Source organism: Puma concolor, chromosome B1 (genome assembly GCF_028749965.1).
Source record: "Puma concolor isolate L17-30 chromosome B1, mPumCon1.1.hap2, whole genome shotgun sequence".
NCBI classification, from domain to species: domain Eukaryota; kingdom Metazoa; phylum Chordata; class Mammalia; order Carnivora; family Felidae; genus Puma; species Puma concolor.
Window position 1 is genome coordinate 154,951,607 of NC_141670.1, and position 19,309 is coordinate 154,970,915.

The 19,309-nt window shown below is 30.7% G+C and overlaps 1 protein-coding gene across 2 annotated transcripts in view; it reads left to right on the top strand.

Annotated features, from left to right (window-relative positions):
• Positions 1 to 19,059, top strand: part of TECRL (trans-2,3-enoyl-CoA reductase like) — a 124,988-nt gene extending 105,929 nt beyond the window's left edge. For both annotated transcript variants that reach the window (XM_086704935.1, XM_086704934.1), the window contains one exon: positions 18,836 to 19,059. In XM_086704935.1, coding sequence (XP_086561061.1) covers positions 18,836 to 18,954 — 119 coding nt within the window. In that variant the 3' untranslated portion in view covers positions 18,955 to 19,059. The remainder of the gene's footprint in view (positions 1 to 18,835) is intronic.
• Positions 19,060 to 19,309: the final 250 nt, after the last annotated feature.

Here is a 19,309-nt window from a genome sequence, read left to right on the forward strand (position 1 = left end):
TCCCAGTGATCTGATATACTTTTAAAAATAACTCATTCTGTTTCTTATGTGAAAAAAAAATGTGTGGATAAAGAGATGACACAGGAGAACATTTAGAAGAATCCAGTAATATCAAAAGGGAGAAATGCTTAGCTGCTCAGGATGCTCTGGGTCTTGCTTTTGTGTTACAGAGAATGTCTATAGAACATTCTAGATTCCAGGAAAGAGTTGGGGTGAAGGCATGGTGGGTCTAGATTTCGAATCTTAAGTCCTTTTATTGGCCTGAATAAACAAACCCAAACCATTACAGTGTCAATAAGTCTAATCTCCTTGTGTGTGTGTACACACATAAAGAGCAAGAGCTTCCCATGCCCTTTGACATTCTTGCATTTGCCAAGCATATCCCTGAATGACATCCTTAGTTAGAATATGGAGAACTTTATCAAAGCCTATGAGGCTGCAAAATGCATCTTTGGATGCATCTAACAAGTGGATCTACCAAATCAATCCACTCTAAATCATGGAGTACTATATAGCTTCAAAATATGTGTTCTAGGGGCACCTGGGTGGCTCAGTCGGTTAAGCATCCAACATTGGCTCAGGTCATGATATCACAGTTTGTGGGTTCAAGCCCCACATCGGGATCTGTGCTGATAGTTCAGAGCCTGGAGCCTGCCTTGGATTCTGTGTCTCCCTCTCTCTCTGGTCCTCCCTCATTCATGCTCTGTCTCTCTCTTTCTCTCAAAAATGGATTTTAAAAGTTAAAAAAATTAAAAAAAATAAAATATATATTCTATAAATTTTAATTGGCATAATTAAACTCTCAAATGAAAACTTAAATAAGTAAAATAGAATGTACAAATGGATACTTTATGTAAACCTGTGGGCATTTTACATCACTAAAGTAAAATAAATAACCTGTAGGCATTTTACATCACTAAAGTAAAATAATAAATAAATAAATAAATAAATAAATAAATAAATAAATAAATAAAACTGCTAAAGATGATAAGATCCAACTTATATATTAAGTAATAATATAAAAACAAGAATACCACAAAAAATGAATTAACATATTCACAATTGTTTTGGATTAGGAAGATTAAAACTTTTTTCTTTCCATTGTTCTATGCTTTCCAGATTGTTTTCCATGTACAAGTATGGTTTATTTCACTATAAATTATAAAGTAAATAATTTATTAAACAAACCAGATTCTTTATAAGCTGGTTCCTCCATTTTTTTCTCTAGTGTCATTTCCAAATATATTTCCTTATACTCTATGTGTTCAAATAATCACTAATCAACTTATCACATATTGAACTTTTCAAGTAACTAAGTTTCTGCATACATTCTTTATTTTACAATATGAACTCTTTTAAAGATTGTTAGTTTATATTGAAATTATCTTTATATATATATACACACACACACATATATACACACACATACATATATATATGTATACCCAAAATGATACATTATTCTAAGTATAATGAATTTTTCAAACTAAGTATATATAGATTATCAGAAACAGAATGTTACCAGCAGCTTTCCAAGTCCCCAACCCAACCCCCTCTCATGCAACTTTGTTATCACTAACCTCTCTAAAACTAGTGTGACTTCTAATAGCACAAATTAATTTTGCAAGTTTTGTGATTCACTCCTGTGTCTGTTTTTCTTTACTCAAATCATACAAGTTTAATAAATATTGTTACATGTATTTTTGTATATTTTTCTTCTACTTAAGGTGTGTGATACCTTCATCCTTTTTGATATTTTTTATCGGTTTTAATTTTCATGGGCATTTAGGTAAATTCTGACTTTAGATTATCACAAATAGTGTAGTTATGAACGTATTAGTACTTTTTTGGATAAACATATATAGGCCTATTAAGTATGTACCTAACAGCTGACTTGCTGTGTCATGGGTAGGTTTATTTTTCAGTTTTAGTAAATACTGTCACAAAGTCCGTTCTTCCAACACGCAGTGTTTTCCATTTTTCATTTGGTCGGGTATATATTGATATATCACTATACATTTAATTTGCATTTTTCTCATGGCTAAAGACATTAAGCACTTTTCATATGCTTAATAGTCAAATGGGTATCCTGTTTTGTAAACTGCTATTTGTCTTTTACCCAAAAGATTGTTGAATTTTCTTTCTTATTGATATATAGAAAATCTTCAGGGATTAAGTTGTTGGGTTCCTTCGCCATTGTCTCCTTCATTTACTTCTCTATGGATCTATGAACCTAACAAATATGTTCTCTTGTTCTGTGAGTTGCTTTTCTAGTCCTTCAATGCATATTTTAATAGTAATGTTAGCATTAATATAGTCTAATCATTTTTCTTGTATAGTTATTGCCTTTTGTGTCTTTTTAAATGCTCTTTCCCTCATCCAAGGTCACCTATGTTCACTATGCTCTGGAACTGATGCTTTTGTGTTCAGGGTTAGATAGAGGTCAAAATCCGTTTATATTGTATAGATAGTCAGGGTCCTAAAACTGTTTATAAAGAAAAAATTTGCCCATCACCTTTTAGTTTTATAAATTGAGTGTTTCTGTTAAGTCTATGTTAGGGGTTTACAAATATATCCCATTAGTCAGGCTTAGGCTGTTTTTGTTTGGGTTTGGGTTTAACCTTGCACTGATTTTACCTTGGCATTATTTAATGACATTTCCTGGTGGCATTTGTCCTACCTCTTCACATTTCTTCATCTTCTTAAACACTGTTTTGTTTATATTTGGGCCATTGCATTTTTATTTGAATTTTAGAGCCACTTTGTAAATTAAAAACTCTCTTGGGATTCAAATAGGAATTATATTGAATTTATAGATTAATTGAAGGAAAATTGATCTTTGCAATATTGGGTTTTACAATTCACAATCTCTCAATTTATTCAGTCTTTACTTTCTATCAATAAAATCATTTCCATGTAGAGATATTTACATATTTCATTAGATTTATTAACAGATCTTTTTATCACTATTTTAAATTATAACTTTTTAATCTTCTACTTGTCAGGTTTAAAAAAATTATTACCTTTAAAATTTTGCCACATTATTTCTAATAGTTTTCTGAAGAAAATTTGGATTTTTCAGCAATATAACTGTATAATGTGCAAATATTTTTTATTTTTCTCTAATAATTACATACATGTACATATGTGTGTATATACATTCTCAGTACAGTAGTGTATGAAATAATGAGAGATAATTTGCATTTTTACATCAGAGAAACATCAATGTTTTATCACTGATTATTAGGTTTCCTTTAGGTTTTTGTAGGTGTTCCTTATCAAATTATGGAGTATTCCTTCTATATTTAGTTTGTTAAATATTTATAATTGTCAAAGAGGAAAAATTTCCTCTACAGTTCAATGTCCTTCTAGCTGAGCTAAGAATCAAATTGATATGAAACAGAAAACAGGAGAAAATAAAATTTAACAGCAAACATATGGGGAATCCACACAGACATAGAAATTCCAAAGACAGGCAACAAGACTTCTATGAGCTCTGGAAAGGGGTAGAGGATCTGAGGATACAAAGGAGAGAAAGATCATTAGCGCGAGATGAAAAGAGATGTTTGGAAACCAAAGTTGCCCTATTATGTAGATAAGTTTCTTATCTTATAAGGAGCAATTTCTGTCAATAGCTCTCTTCCTGGTAACAAGCAGGTAATTAAGGGGGAGGTATAGAGTTTTTCCTGAAACTGCTGAGTTTTTATTGCTTCTAACTCAAACTAGTGTTCTTGCCAAAGTGGCTCATCTTGGGACTGCCTGCCCTTGGCACCTACAAGATGGAGTATTGAGTTTTCTCAAATGGTTTTTTTCATCTATTGTAATGATCACATTTTTTTTCTTCTTATTCTTTAGGGTTTTTTTCCCATTCTTTTTTCTAACTTCCTCAGAATGGAGTTCAAATAATTTTTAACATTTTAAATTTTATAACAAATGTTCCACTAACCATAGCTTTTGATGTATCTCCAAAGTTTTGATATATCACTCATTTACTATTTTACATTTTAGTAAGAATACATTGTAATTTATGTTTTTCTGATTTGACTCATGGATTATTTAAGAGTAAACTTTTAGTCTCTCAGAATTTGAGATTTCTTTTATTTTTGTAAGTTGATGAGACTTTGTTACACAGCATATGGTCGAATTTGGTAAATTCCTGTACACTCAAAAAATATGAATGTTGCAATATGTGCACATTTTATATAAGCTTACTAGACTTTCATGAATTTCAGTCCTTTGCATATTTAAAAATGCACAATGTGTTATTGATATATATCATAAGCTATTAACATTGACTTATTTGCATATGTGAAATTTGTATGTATTACTGAAAAAAACCCTCAAATTTTAGTAGGAACTTCAATTGCTCTTGTGATGAACCCAAACATCTGCAAAACCATCTTCTATAAGTTCTACATTTAAACATTTTAAAACATGGGTCTATTTTGGTAATATCTATGAGGCTCACTTTCCTTACCTATTCACTATCACAGTAATTTATGCTTTATACAATGATGGGGATAACATAGGGTAACATTTTAATTTTTTGCTGTATGGCTAAAATTATAATGCTAATCTCTGTTAATTTTCCCAATAGAATTGAAAGGGAACACAAAGGTCATTTAAAATGAAACCCTTGGGCTCCTGGGTGGGCTCAGTCAGTTAAATGTCTGACAAGGTTTTGCGTTTGAGCCCACGTTGGGCTCTGTGCTGAGTGCAGAGCCTAGATCCTGCTTTGGATTCTGTGTCCACCTCGCTCCCTCTCTGCCCCTCCCCGGCTAGCACTCTGTCTCTCAAAAACAAATAAACATTGAAATGAAATCCTTGTTTGGGTTTATGGAGAAAAGTATACAGTGTGATGGGACAATTTGGTTAGCACAAAATAACTGATGAGGTGGAGGAATTTTTGAAGTATACATAGAATAAAGAAATGATTTTTAGAAAGGAAAATTCACTAATGACTTGCATTGGCTTTTCCAAATGATATAACAACAAAACAGAAAACCCTTTCCTAAATAACAACATGAACTTCAAAGTACAGAATAAAATCAACAAGTGTAAAAAAATGAAATTTGACCAAATAAAATTGATAAGACTGTTCTTCTTTTCATTGACAACACAGCAGGTTTAAGTTTAAAGTTTGTCATTTATATATGTGAACTGCTTGAGACTGAGTTTAGTTTTTTTCTTTTAATGAAGGAATCGATAAATTTGCAATTCTTACAGGAAAGAGGATTAAAAATCCTAATCCATCCCTAAGATCTCAGAAAGACTTGATAGGGCAAAACTATGAAGGAGTATATTATATATAAGAATTTGATTACCAAAATATAAAGAAATATATTCACAATAGTTTGTTATTATTTTATTCCAATGAATCTAGGACATAAGTCACAAACCATGCTAAATTGTACAACATAGTTTGCAACTGAAAATTAAACATTAGCTTTTGATACCATTTTAGAGCTCTTTTGGGAATTCAGGCATTCAGTGATCTCTAGGCCACACAGTCCATATGCAGTGGCTGTTAATTATAGCAACATTCTCTCTGCTGATCTAGGAACTTTCTAAAACATTCTCCATATGCTCCAAAGAACAATTTGTCTTCTATTTGGACTCTAATTAAATTTTTAAAAATACCTAAAATTTCAGCATATGAAGTTAAGTTTGTGTGTATGTACTTGTGTGTATAATAGGTGTATGTCCTATTTATGTTTAACTGATTTAGAGCACCAAACTATGTATCTTGAAGGTTATTTCTTAAAAATATGTCATAAATTACTCTTTTCTCTATATTTTGTGGTTCTTAATTTTCATATTCTGTGACATTATTAAAACTACTCCTAGTCAATATAATGTTTTCAACAAAATGGATAGAGTGACATATGTCATATGCTTATATAGATTTCTCTCTCCCTTGTTTAAATCCATTAAGAGGATCTCTCTCAATACTAGAATTAAGATTAAGCTGGTCAGCTTCATCTTGTTTTGGTTTGGTTTTGATTTTTTTTTTTCAACTTTATTGAGATATAATGGAAATATAACATTGTGTAAGTTTAGGTATACATGTGGTGATTTGGTACACATATATGCTTTAAAGTGATTATCAGCATAAAGTTAACATATCCATCACCTCACATAATAACTTTCATGTGTGTATGGTAAGAACATTTAAGATTTATTCTCATAGACTTTCAAAAGCAAGGTGGTTACTTTGATATGTAGGGTTCTCTATTATTGGGCCATAAGTATTTCAATTTCCCACTCAGCCAAAATAATCACTTACATTTCCTTGATCATAATGTAATGTTTCTAATATGTCAGCTTTCCTTCATGCATTGTACCTACTTGTAATAAATTTGATCTCATCCCAATTCTTTCTAATACCCAAGACCTAACTCAAAGTTTATCATCTCCAGAAATTCGTTTCCAAAACTTTTTTCCTCTAGTAAGTTTTATATTTTCCTTCTCTCTTCCCCTAATGTCATGTGTATGTATATCTATTTTACTTTTGTAGTCAAAATCATGGAAATAGAGTTAGGCAGACAAGACTTCAAATTGTATTCTCATATTTATTGAATGTGTGATATTTGATAAGACTCAGATTTTTAGGTCTCAGTAAAATAAGGACAATAATGTTTAAATCATAGCGAAGTAATTAGCCCAGTTTCTGGTCTATAATAAATAAATGATGGCTTTACCAGTTTTATTATCATGATTTCAGATATATTGTTAACTTAATCAAAGTACTTCCCTCAGGTATTAGAGAATATCTTTCAGAACAGGAACCATGGGATTTTCATCAGTCTATCTAAACTCTAGCACACTGTATGGAATGGCTACTCAAGAAGTGTTCAGTTAAGAGGATTTGTTCTCTATGTTCTCAAATGTGAATTTTAACCTTCTGTTTCTTTGTTTGCCAATAGCAGAAACAAATAACTTCTAAAATTAATTACTCCACAGTCCGGTGTAGTTATTTACAAATACAGATTCTTTAATTCTGTGAGAAGAGATAAAAGTGCATAGGCTTAAAAAGAAAGTAATATAAAGACAAAACATTTAAAGACAAAATTAAATTAGCTAAGTAGAGGTAAATTTCTCATATGTAACAAAAGAATAATAATAAAAACCTATTCAACTGGATTATTGTGACATATAAGAATGTACTTTTAGTTACTTTTCCAATATAATTGCTTCGTGTGACTTTCTGATATATTTCAAGTCACTTGTTAAAAGTTGTTATTAACAACTTAATTTTAACTCAGGATGACTTTTCACACCCCAACTGATATTTTTATGATTCAGCATTATGTATCTATATCATCTTTGAGTTATTATCTTGTTCTAAACATTATTTGGAACTAGGTAGATTCAAACTAATTAAATACACAAGTAAATGCACAAATAAACAAATGTAAATTTTAGTATTATTTTCTTACTGCTAAAAGACTAAAATCGTAAGAACTAATCAAAGAACATAAGTCAGCTACATAAACACTTTTCTGGAATCAAGGTGAGAGTTTACTTGTTCTTATTCAATATCTGTCAAAATTAGGTTGATCTGCCTGTGTATAACTTGGTGTCTTCTATAAGACACAGCCACGTTAATTTACTTCAATAAATTAATTTTACCGCTATCTTGTAGTCTTCATGAAGGTGTGGTTTGGATATAAAGCTACTGTAAAATATTACATTCCATAAGGATTACTATTTAAAAATTTATATATGAATACTAAATCTAATACATACAAAATTATGCTTAAATTAGTAGTAAATACTAAATTAGCTTTTAAAACTATACTTAGCATTTACTAAATTTAGACTTTAAATATGATAAGGATAATAATTTAGAAATTATAGGCCAATAAGCTGGTTCCAGTGGACCTGAAATTAATTATGGGGAATATAAAAATAGAACACATACAATCAATAAAGATTTTAAGATATTTTTCTATTAATATTTAATAGTCATGCAAAACCACTTCAAAAATTGTGTTTAAAATTTCAAGGGGGTGGGGAATCTCAGTAACCATGAATTTTTCATTTGCAAAAACTCGCCAAACTACATAATTCATAAATACCAACAACAGACAAATGATAAGTATTCAGTGAAAATGACATTCTATGTGGTACCACTATGCAATTTTACTTTGGCTTTTCATTCTACGAATGAAAAGTTCTTTTACATACCTCTAACCTTTGCCAGTCTCTGGCCACTTTCCAAAATTTTACAGACTATCCTACTAAACTGATTGTTTCTGTGCTGGATATTGAGAATACAATGTCCAATGTCATTCCATGACAACAGATGTTGATTAGACTCTAAGTTCTCATTTCTACTCACTCTAGGCTCCTGCATTAACTTGATCATTTGCATATTTCTCACGAGTGTATCCTCTGTGAGTTCAGAGAATCTTCTGTTTATTTTTGTGTGTGTGTGCATTTTTAGCATTTGAATATATGTAATCTCTTAATAAAGTAACCTCATTACTATCCAACAACGTTTCACTAAGAAAAAAAGAATAAAGGGGCACATTACTCTTTTGGCTTTTTTTTATATTTTGTTTTAAATAGCTGTTTCTTACTGCCAGCAGATTCTCCACATCTGTGACTAAGTAGAGGTAAGTGTATATATATATACACACACATATATACATACATATATACATACATATATATACATATATGTACATATACATATATATACACATATATATATATATAAAAGTGTTAAGACTCTGATATAATTACTTGTCATGATTAAGCATTTATAACTCAATTAACATATAGATTTAAGGTTAACTTAAATGTAAGTGAAAATAATGATCTGTCTTCTAGTAGTACCAGCCGTTGAGTCAACTAAACAGAACAATATGGATCCAAATTAAATATTCAAAATGTCTCTTGAAGGTGTTTGTCTAATCCTACTTTTACCAGCCTTCTTCATCATTACAATTAAATGTGTTTATATATATGCACACATGCACACATGTATACGTGTTTATCCCCAAATGAACAAAATCATAAAGCTATGAAATCACCTTTGAAGATAAATTGAGCTGATAACTTCTCTATGAAACTTTCCATAACCTGACGCTCTCCTATACTCTCTTCTCACAAGTTGTGGATGTTTCTTATATACTTATTCTCTATTATACTTAAACACACTCTATTATATCAGTTGATACACCATACATCATATTATAAGTACTTACCTTCTTGCCTTAATAGATAGTATATTCTATGTATTTCTTGCAGGCAAGAATCAAGACTTAATCATACTTATATGTGTAGTCATGAGCAAATATTTAAGAACACTACAAGGGTTCAATCAACAGATTACACACCAGTAAGCGCTCAGTTTTAGAAGTCTTTCTTTTTTTCTTTATCTCTTTTTTTTTTTTTCAATTAGGGATACTGACTCTACAGTTGCTAATGTGAAATGAGTTTCTATTCTACAATAGTATATAATTCAGATGAATTATGTTTTTTTAGCAACTGCTACATAGGGAAAATTTCAGTTTTAAAAGACTGATAATTGGACTGCCATTCAGTGATTAGTAAGACAAACTGGTCACTTCCATCTACTTGAACTTGATTCATGAAAAAACATTAAATCTGGTCATGTACAACAGGCTACTGAGAAATGCAGAGCAAAGCAAGCAGTTTTATATTGAGGACTATAAAAACATATATTATGTGAGAAAAAAATCTTAAAATTTTCATACTTCTAGCGCGAGTATAGAGGATGATCACATTGCTTCTACATTGTTATTTGCAAATAATAAATTAGAAAACATTATAATTCTTTGTCATCTTCTTGAATGATAACAAGAAGTTTGTCCCTGAGAAACACAGAGAACAATACTTTTTCAGATATTTCAAAAAATGGAAATAAAATTTTATTTCTCAGAGCACTCAAATATCTTATTGACATATATAATCTACAGATAATTTATAACATAGGAAAAAAATTACAGCAGTAAAAAATAGACAAAAGATAACAGTCCCTTATGGGGTTTTCGATGTATTAAATACACCACTGGGCAGGGGATATACTAAGCAGGTTGCTAAAATGTCAAAATAATAGTATATATTTGTGATATTGAATGGAAAAGCAAGACAGCATTAAAGTTAAACTTCAATATAATTGCTAATTCAACATTTTGTGTCAGAAATTAGTGATACAGAATTGAAAGGTTAGATGAAATTAGATGAATATATATATATATATATATATATATATATATATATATATATATTTCTACTTATATCAGTGATTAACATAACATATTCCATTTTTGGAGCTTTGGTTCATTTTGTGTGTGTGTGTGTGTGTGTGTGCGTGTTTTGAGTCTTTCTGACTCATTGCACGGAAGTGCTTTTTTTTTTTTTATCAAGAATGATGGTGGAAATGTCAAGATAGAATTGACTCAGCTTTATTGATAAAATATATGTACATTAGAACTAATTAGTTCTCCCTTTAGTCCACTGAATCACATAGTTTCTCTTAAGGACAGGAAGACTTAAAAATCAAGAGAATATGTTTGAGAAATAAATGAAAAAAGGGGTCTGTGGGTGGCTCAGTTAAACATCCAATTCTTGGTTTCGGCTCAGGTCATGATCTCACAGTTTGGGAGGTTGAGGGCCTCATGGGGTTCTATATTGAGAGCCCAGAGCCTGCTTGGTATTCTCTCTCTCCTTCTCTTCCCCCTGCACTAGCACTTTTGCTCTCTCTCACTCTCTCTTTCTCAAAATAAATAAATAAAATTAAAGAAAAGAAATAAATGAAGATGTATTTAGTCTTCTGTATTAACAAAGAAACCTAACTGCAAAAGCAGTACCACTTAATATAACTTTAAAAAAAATCATTATAAAAGACCTGAATACGAACATCCAAGAAGCTCAATGAATTCCATGTAGGATTATTTCAAAGAGACTCATACCCAAACACATTATAATCAAGTAGTGGAAAGACAAAGAGAGAATCTTTAAAACAGCAAGAGAGAGGTGACATCCTATACAAAAGATGATCCTCAATAATATTATCAGTAGATTTCTCATCAGCAACTTTGGAAGCCAGAAGTCAGTGGGCTGATATATTTGAAGGGGAAAAACAAACACGAAACAAACAAAAAACCAAAAAACACAAAAACTGTCAAGAATTGTAGAGCTAGCAAAAGTGTCCTTCAAAAATGATGGAGAGATGAAGATATCCCTAGATAAAGAAAAGTTGAGAGAGTTTGTTATCGCTAGAGTTTGGTCCTGAAAGAAATTATAAAGGTATTCTTGCAGGTTGTAATGAAAGGACATTGAACAGTAGCTAAAAGTGATATAAAGAAATTAAAATCTCGGTAAAAGTAATACACAGGCAATTATAAAAGCTAGCATTATTGTAATGATAGTTCATAACACAGGTTTTGGTTTTATTCATGATTTAAGAGACTAACACATTTCAAAAATATTAGTCTAGAAGCTAGTATTATTGTAACTGTGGGTTGTGACTACTTATTTTATGTTGTAATAATTTAAGAGATTAATGCATTAAAAATATAAATTTATGAAAAAAACATAACTTTATGATTTCAGACACACAATGTGCAAAGATGTAATTTTGTGACATCAATAACTGAAAAAAAGTGGGAACAGAGCTTTAAATGAGCAGGTTTTATGTTATTGAAATTAAGCTGGTATAAATTTAAATAAGTGTTATAATGTTAGGATGTTAAATGTAATCCTCATGGTAACCCAGATATAAAGAGTTATAGAATATACACAAAAGTAAATGAGAAGAAATTTAAACCTTTTCAATATAAAATATCAGCTTAACACAAAACAGACAGTAATGAAGGAAATGAGGGACAATATAAGCTACAAAACATCTAGAAAATAAATAGAAAAATGACAAAACTAATTTTCCTCTTATCAGTAAGTAGTTTTAATATAATTGGATTAAACTTCCTAGCCAAAAGACAGCTATTGGCAGAATAGAGAAGAAATCTGAGCTAGCTATATGTTGTTTACAAGAGAGCCACTTTAGATTTTAGGATGCAAATAAGTTGAAAGTGAAGGTTGGAAAAGATATCCAATGCAAATAGTAACCAAAAGAGAGCAGGTATGATTATACTAATATAATACAAATATACTTTAAATTTAAACAAAGTTTGAAAGAGGAGAAAAAAAGACATATAAATAAAAAGTCCCATACGTCAAGAAGATATAACAATTATAAACATTTATGTCTCAACAAACAATCAAATAAGAAGCAAAAATTCACAGAATTAAAGAAATAAATTGATATTTCCACACTTGTTACAGACTTCAATATCCCATTTTTAATAATGAACAACTAGACACAAGATAAGGAAATGAAGAACCCAAATAACACAATAAACTAACTAGAATTAGCACATATAGGACACTGTATCTGTCAGGGAAGAAGATCCAGCTACCAATCCCAAGTGAGTATACCCATTGTGTGGAAAATGTGAAAATCATTACAATGTCAACCATCAGAAGTAGGAGTTCACAGACACTGGTCCACTGCATATTCTACAGCATTGCAGCTGCCAAAGAGGACTCACCATGTATATCACTAGTTGGAACAGCACTTTACTTACAGAAAGGAGAAGAAATAAAAGATCAGTGTCTGTAGTATATGCAGGTCTCCCATGGCCACCAGACCTGTCTGATAGCCCATTCAGGGTGATGGACTGCATGCACCCTTCTTCTAAAACAGGTGAAGATCCTATTCCCCTCCAGCATAAGGGCAGATATACTGCAGGGGCTGGCCAAATGCCATACGATGCATACTATTAAGCAACAAAAGAATTTTACTGTGTACTGAGAACAGGGCAAAATTTTCTTCTAATGAGAAAGAAGAATATATGGGCAAGCAGCTGATGGCCACTCGGCAACCATTTGGGGGAATGTCCCAGACTCCAGACACTGATTCCTCCACACTATCCAACAACAGAATACATTCTTCTCAAGTGCACATGGGACATTCACCAGAATATGCATACATTAGGTCACAAATTGTGTCTCTAAATACTTTAAAAGATCAGATCTTTTGATCTTTTCTGATCACATAGATTGAAGTTAGAAATCAATAGCAGAAGGAAAACTGGAAATTTTAAAAATTTGTGGAAATTAAACAATGCACTCTTAAATAATCAATGGGTCAAGGAAATCACAAGATAAATTAGAAAATGCTAGATAAATGATAACAAAAACACAATATACCAAACTTACAGGATGCAGCAAAAGTGCTAAGGGGGAAATTTAAAGCTACAAACACAGATCTAAAAAAACAAGAAAGATCTCATGTCAACAATCTAACTTTACAACTTAAGGAACAAGAGAAACTCAAACTCGAAGCTAGCAGAAACAAGGAAATATTAAAGATCAGAAATAAGTAAAATAGAGGACAGAAAAATACAAAAATCAATGAAACCAAAAATTGTTCTTCAAAAGATCAACAAATTTAACAAAATTTTCACTAGATTGACTACGAAATAGGAGATTCAACTTGTTAAAATCAGAAATGTAAGTGGAGACATTACTACCAATTCTATAGAAATGAAGGATTTATATAAGAATTTGTACTATGAAAAATTATAAGCCAAAAAAATTGAATAATCTGGATAAAATGGACACAGTTCTAGAAACACAATTTTTTCAAGGCTGAATCATGAAGAAATAAAAATAAATTCTGAATAGACCTATAACTAGTAATGAGATTGAATCAGTAATTAGAAATCTCCTAACAAAGAAAAGTCCAGGACATGACTGCTTCATTTAAGAATTCTACCAAACATTTAAAGAACTAATATTTCTTCTTAAAATTTCAAAAAAAAAAAAAAACAAAAAAACTGGAGAATGCTTCCTAACTCATCTTATGAAACCAAATTTACCCTGATACCAAAGCCAGACAAAGGCACTATCAGGAAACTACAGACTAATATCCCTTGTGGATATTGATTCAAAAATCCTGTAAGAAAGAAAATAAAGAAAGAAAGAAAGAAAGAAAGAAAGAAAGAAAGAAAGAAAGAAAGAAAAAAGAAAGAAAAGAAAGAAAACAAATACAACATTATATTAAAAAGACTATATACCATAATTACATTAGATTTATTCCTGGAATATAAGAATGGCTTAACAAACAAAAATTAACCAATGTAATATACCACATTAACAGAAGAAAAATAAAAACATGATCATTTCAATTATTTCAATTGATGCAGAAAAAAACATTTGACAAAATCCAACACCATTTATGATAAAACACTCAACAAATTATGTATTACAAGGAAATTACCTTAACATAATAAAATCCATATATAAAAAATCCACAAAGAATTTATATTTGATGTTGAAAAACTGAAAACTTTCCTCTAAGATCAGGAACAAGGCAAGTATACCAGCTTTGCCACTTCTATTAAACATAGCACTGGAAGACCCTGCCAGAACAATTAGGCAAGAAAAGGAAATAATAGGCATCCAAATTGGAAAGAAAAAGTAAAATAACCTGTTTTCACATATAATATGATTTTATATGTAGAAATTCCTAAAGATTCCACAAAATAGTGTTAGAATCAATAAATGAATTCAGCAAATTAGCAGGATTACAATGTCAATGCTAAAAAATCAGTTGCACTTCTATATACAAACAATGAACAATCTGAAAAGGATAGTAAGAAAACAACTCTAGGGGTGCCTGGGTGGCCCAGTCTGTTGAGCATGTGACTCTTGATTTCAGCTCAGATCATGATCCCAGGGTTGTGGGATTAAGCCCTGGTCAGGCTCCATGATGAATGTGGAGTCTGTTTGAGATTCATACTCTCTCTCCTTCTGCCCCTTTCTCCCACTCACACTGTCTCTCCCTCTCTCTCTCTAAAATAAAAAGAAAAGAAGAGAAAACTGCATTTAAAAAAAGCATTGAAAAATAAAATTAACTTAACCAAGCAGGCAAAAGACATGTGTGATTAAAACTACAAAACATTGCTAAAATAAATTAAAGAAGACATAAATAAATGGTAACACATCCCATGTTTATGGATTGGAAAACTTAATATTTTTAAGATCTTATTACTACTCCAAAGTGATCTACAGATTTAATGCAATGTCTATCAAAATCCCAAAGATTTTTTTTGCAGAAACAGAAAAAAAACATTCTAAGATCAATATAAAATCTCCAGATACCCCAAATAGCCATAACAATAATTAAAAAGAAGAACAAAACTGGAGGGCTCATAATTCCTGATTTTAAAATTTCTACACTACAGAAATATAAGCAGTGTACTACTGGAATAGACATACAGACCAATGGAATAGAATAAAGAACCCATAAATAAATTCTCATATATGGTCACATGAGTTTTGATGATGTCTCAAGATCATTTACTGGGGAAAGGATAGTCTTTTCAACAAACAACACTAAGAAAATTGGATATTCCAATTTTAAGATTTCCAATTCCTAAAAACATAAAGTTGGACCATTATCTATCACTATATAAAAAAATTAACTCATAACAAATCAAAGTCCTGAATATAAGACTTAAAACTATGAAACTCTTAAAAGAACACTTAGGATCAAAAATTCAGAACATTGAATTTGGCAATGGTTACATGGATATGACAATAAAGCACAGTCAACAAAAGAAAAAATAGATAAATTGTACTTCAAGAAGCTTAAGAATGTTTTGTGCATCAAAGGACACTATCAACAGAGTAAAAAGATAATCTATGAAATGGGACAACATATTTGAAAATCATAGATCTAATAAGGCATCAATTTTCAGACCATATCAAGAACTCCTAAAATTGAATTTCCAAAAATAAACAGCTTGATTCAAAAATGGGCACAGGGCTTGAGTAGACTTTTCTTCAAAAAATATTGCATGTGGCAGATAAGCCCAGGAAAAGGTACTCAATATCACAAATTATTAGGGAAATACAGATCAAATCTATAATAGTTACCATCTCACACCCATTAAGATAACTACTACCAAAGCAAAATAAAACAGAAAATAAATGTTGACAAGAATGTGAAGAGACTGAAACTCTTGCAAACTATTGTAGGAATGTAAAATGATACAGCTTCTATATGAAAAAAAATAATGGTTCCTCAAAAATTAAGAATAGGGTTACCCTGTGAGCCAACAATTGCATTTCTGGGTATAGCCATAAGCATTGAAAGCAAGGTCTCAAAGAGATATTTGTACAGCCATGTTCTTAGTAGCATTATTCATAGCAACTAAAATGTGGAAACAACCCAAATGGGCAGATGAATGATAAGCAAAATATCATTTACATACATAAACTAAAATACTCTTCAGCACTAAAAAGGAAGAAAATTGTCACATATGTTATAATATGCATTAACCTTAAAGACATTATAGTAAGTCAATAAGCCATTCTTAAGAAGATAGATACTATATAATTCTATTTACATAAAGTACTTAGAGTAGTTTAAATCATAGAAAGTAGAATGGTGGTTTCCAGGGGCTAGGTGGATAAGAGAATGAGGAGTTATTGTTCAGTGGGTATAGAGTTTTAGGTGTGCAACATGAAATGAGTTCTGGTAATTTCTGATGGTATTGATTACACAACAGTTTGAATGTAGTAACATTACAGCTGTACACTTTAAATGGTTAAGATGGCAAATTTTATATTCTTTGTATTTTATCTTAATTAAAATGGGAAAAATGAATGAAAATGCCCAACTGGGATAAGGATAATGGAAAAATAATATAATCATTAGTCATGTGACATTCAATTTAGTCCCTTCAGAAGGTAATAGACATTATGTTTTAAAGAAGCTCTGAGCATTAAAGAACATATTTAAGGAAACCCAATGCAGAGCTATAACACTGAAATATCAGAAGTTAGCTAAGTATTCATCAGTAAAGTGAAAGTTCAATAAATTACAGTGTACTCACTAAATTAACGAAGCATAAATTTTTCATGAAAACTACATAGACTATGAAAAGTACTTTAGCTGTGCAACTTAATTTATTGTTTTAAATTTGCATTCAAGAAGTTCATTCTCTTTAGTGGACAGTTCTATGACTTTTGATAAATATATAAAATCATGTAACATATGCCATCACAATCAAGATACAAAATAGTTCCATCATGCAAAAAAATTCTGTTATCCTCCTTGATTCAACCACTCCACTTATCCTCAAACCATGGAAAGCAGGATGTTCTCTGTCACTATAATTTTAACTTTTACAGAATGTCAAATGGAATCATAATATGTACACTTTCAAGTCTGACTTCTTTCACTTGTAATGCATTTGAAATTCATCTATGTTGATTTGTGTATCAATAGTTCATTCCTCTTTATTGCTGAATAGTATTCCATATATTATTTCATGTACAATAATTCATGTATAGTATTCCATGTATTATTTTATAGTAGGTTATCATTCAACAGTTGAAGGATATTTCAGCTTCCAGTTTTGATGTTATGGTTCTCTTGTATGAAAAGAATCAAGGTAATTTAGTCAGGATTTGAAGGGTGTCATACTTGAGATTATAACACTTTCTAATTCCTATCTCATTATCAGATTCTCAGACACAGGTAACTCTGAAATTAGGGAAAAACACTAAAATGAAAAGCAAAATTTTTAATTTACTTAATGTTATACTTCAATAAAGTTAATTTTTGCATATATTTTTCATAAATAAAATGAGACTTTTGAACTGAATCAGTTTTTAAAGATTGAGGTTCCTCCTCCCCCAAATCTTATGTTACTCTTAGTAAGTTAAAAAAACAACAACAATATAATCATAGGGATAATTTTTCTTGGTTTTCTATTAAAAATTAAATCAGGTATCTAAAAAGTATTATAAAACAATTAAAATATTCTCCATTTTCCCTGAAAAGGCTCAAAAAAGAGGAACTGCATCGTGAGATGCACCCATGGAAAAGCACCCAAATATCCTCTTTATCATTTCTTTTTTCTTTTTTTCAATGTTTATTTCTTTTGAGAGAGAGAGAGTAAGAACATGTTGAGTGGGGAAGGGACAGACAATCCCAAGAAGGCTTTGCCCTGTCAGTGCATAGCCCAACACAGGGCTTTATCTCACGTGGTACCATGATGTGAGCCAAAATCAAGAGTCAATGCTTAACTGACTGAGTCACTACTGCATTTATTTTTTCAAAGGCTTATTTATAATGGTAGATCCTCTCACACAAAATCACTTTCATCTTCTCTTTTTCCCATATTTTAGATCTACTTTTTTTCTTCAATAAGTAGATATAGTTTAAAATGTAAATCAGTTTAGATGTTCAATTTTTGTATTAATTAATATAATCAATGCTCATAGCTTCTGCCTTGCAATAGTAAACCATGATTCTCAAAAGTCTTAAATTAAAGACAACAAAAAAATCTTAAGAGAGTTATTCCAGTAAAGGTGATCTAGAAGCACATTCTAACTGACCATAATGGATGACAAAGAGAAGAGATATAATGATTTCCACCTCTTATATTTGTAATTCTTGTCTGTGGGTGTTTTGTATTATATTTGTATTTATTAATCTTAATCACTGAGGCTTACTTTTAAATATATTTTGATAGAAGTATCTTCCTCATTAGCATTTTATATTACTTTAATAGCATTGACAATTGTAGCTAAATATATTTCTAAATATAAACGTTCATTTGTGCTATTTCACTGAAAAAAGGTGTTGATTTTTCTGGTATGAAATATATAAATGAAAGGAAAATGAACTTCCATAATAAAAATTTCTACACATTTAATAGGGAATATATAGCCAAATGTTGCAATATAGTTAAAATCTAACAGAAGTTATGTTCTTTTTCAGCAGACCATCTCAGTTTGGAAGCACTTACATATTTATTTCACATCAGAAGATTGATACCTCTGATATACCTCTACTGGAGTCTTTATTTTTCTGTCTTGTTCTATAACACTGAAGAGTAGATCATCCACCAATTATAAAATTTAGCAAGTCCTGTTCTTAGGTCAATCCAATAAGCCTGAAGAATAAAGATCGGTTCTCTGCTTCATTAGCATGAGACATCATAACTCTGTGTTCATTGTATATTATTGATTCAAGTACACAGGCCCAGATTCTGCTCAAATAATTCACTTGGTAGTTGAAGTGAAAATATCTGATGGTTGAAATTGACCTTAGATGTTTAATAGCTTGGGTCCTCTGAGGGGGTCATCAACACTCATTATTACTTCCTATTCAAACCATTATCCTGATCAATGCGGTATTGTTCTTATGATTCACTTGCTGGATGTTTCTTGAAACTGAAATCATAGCATTTTC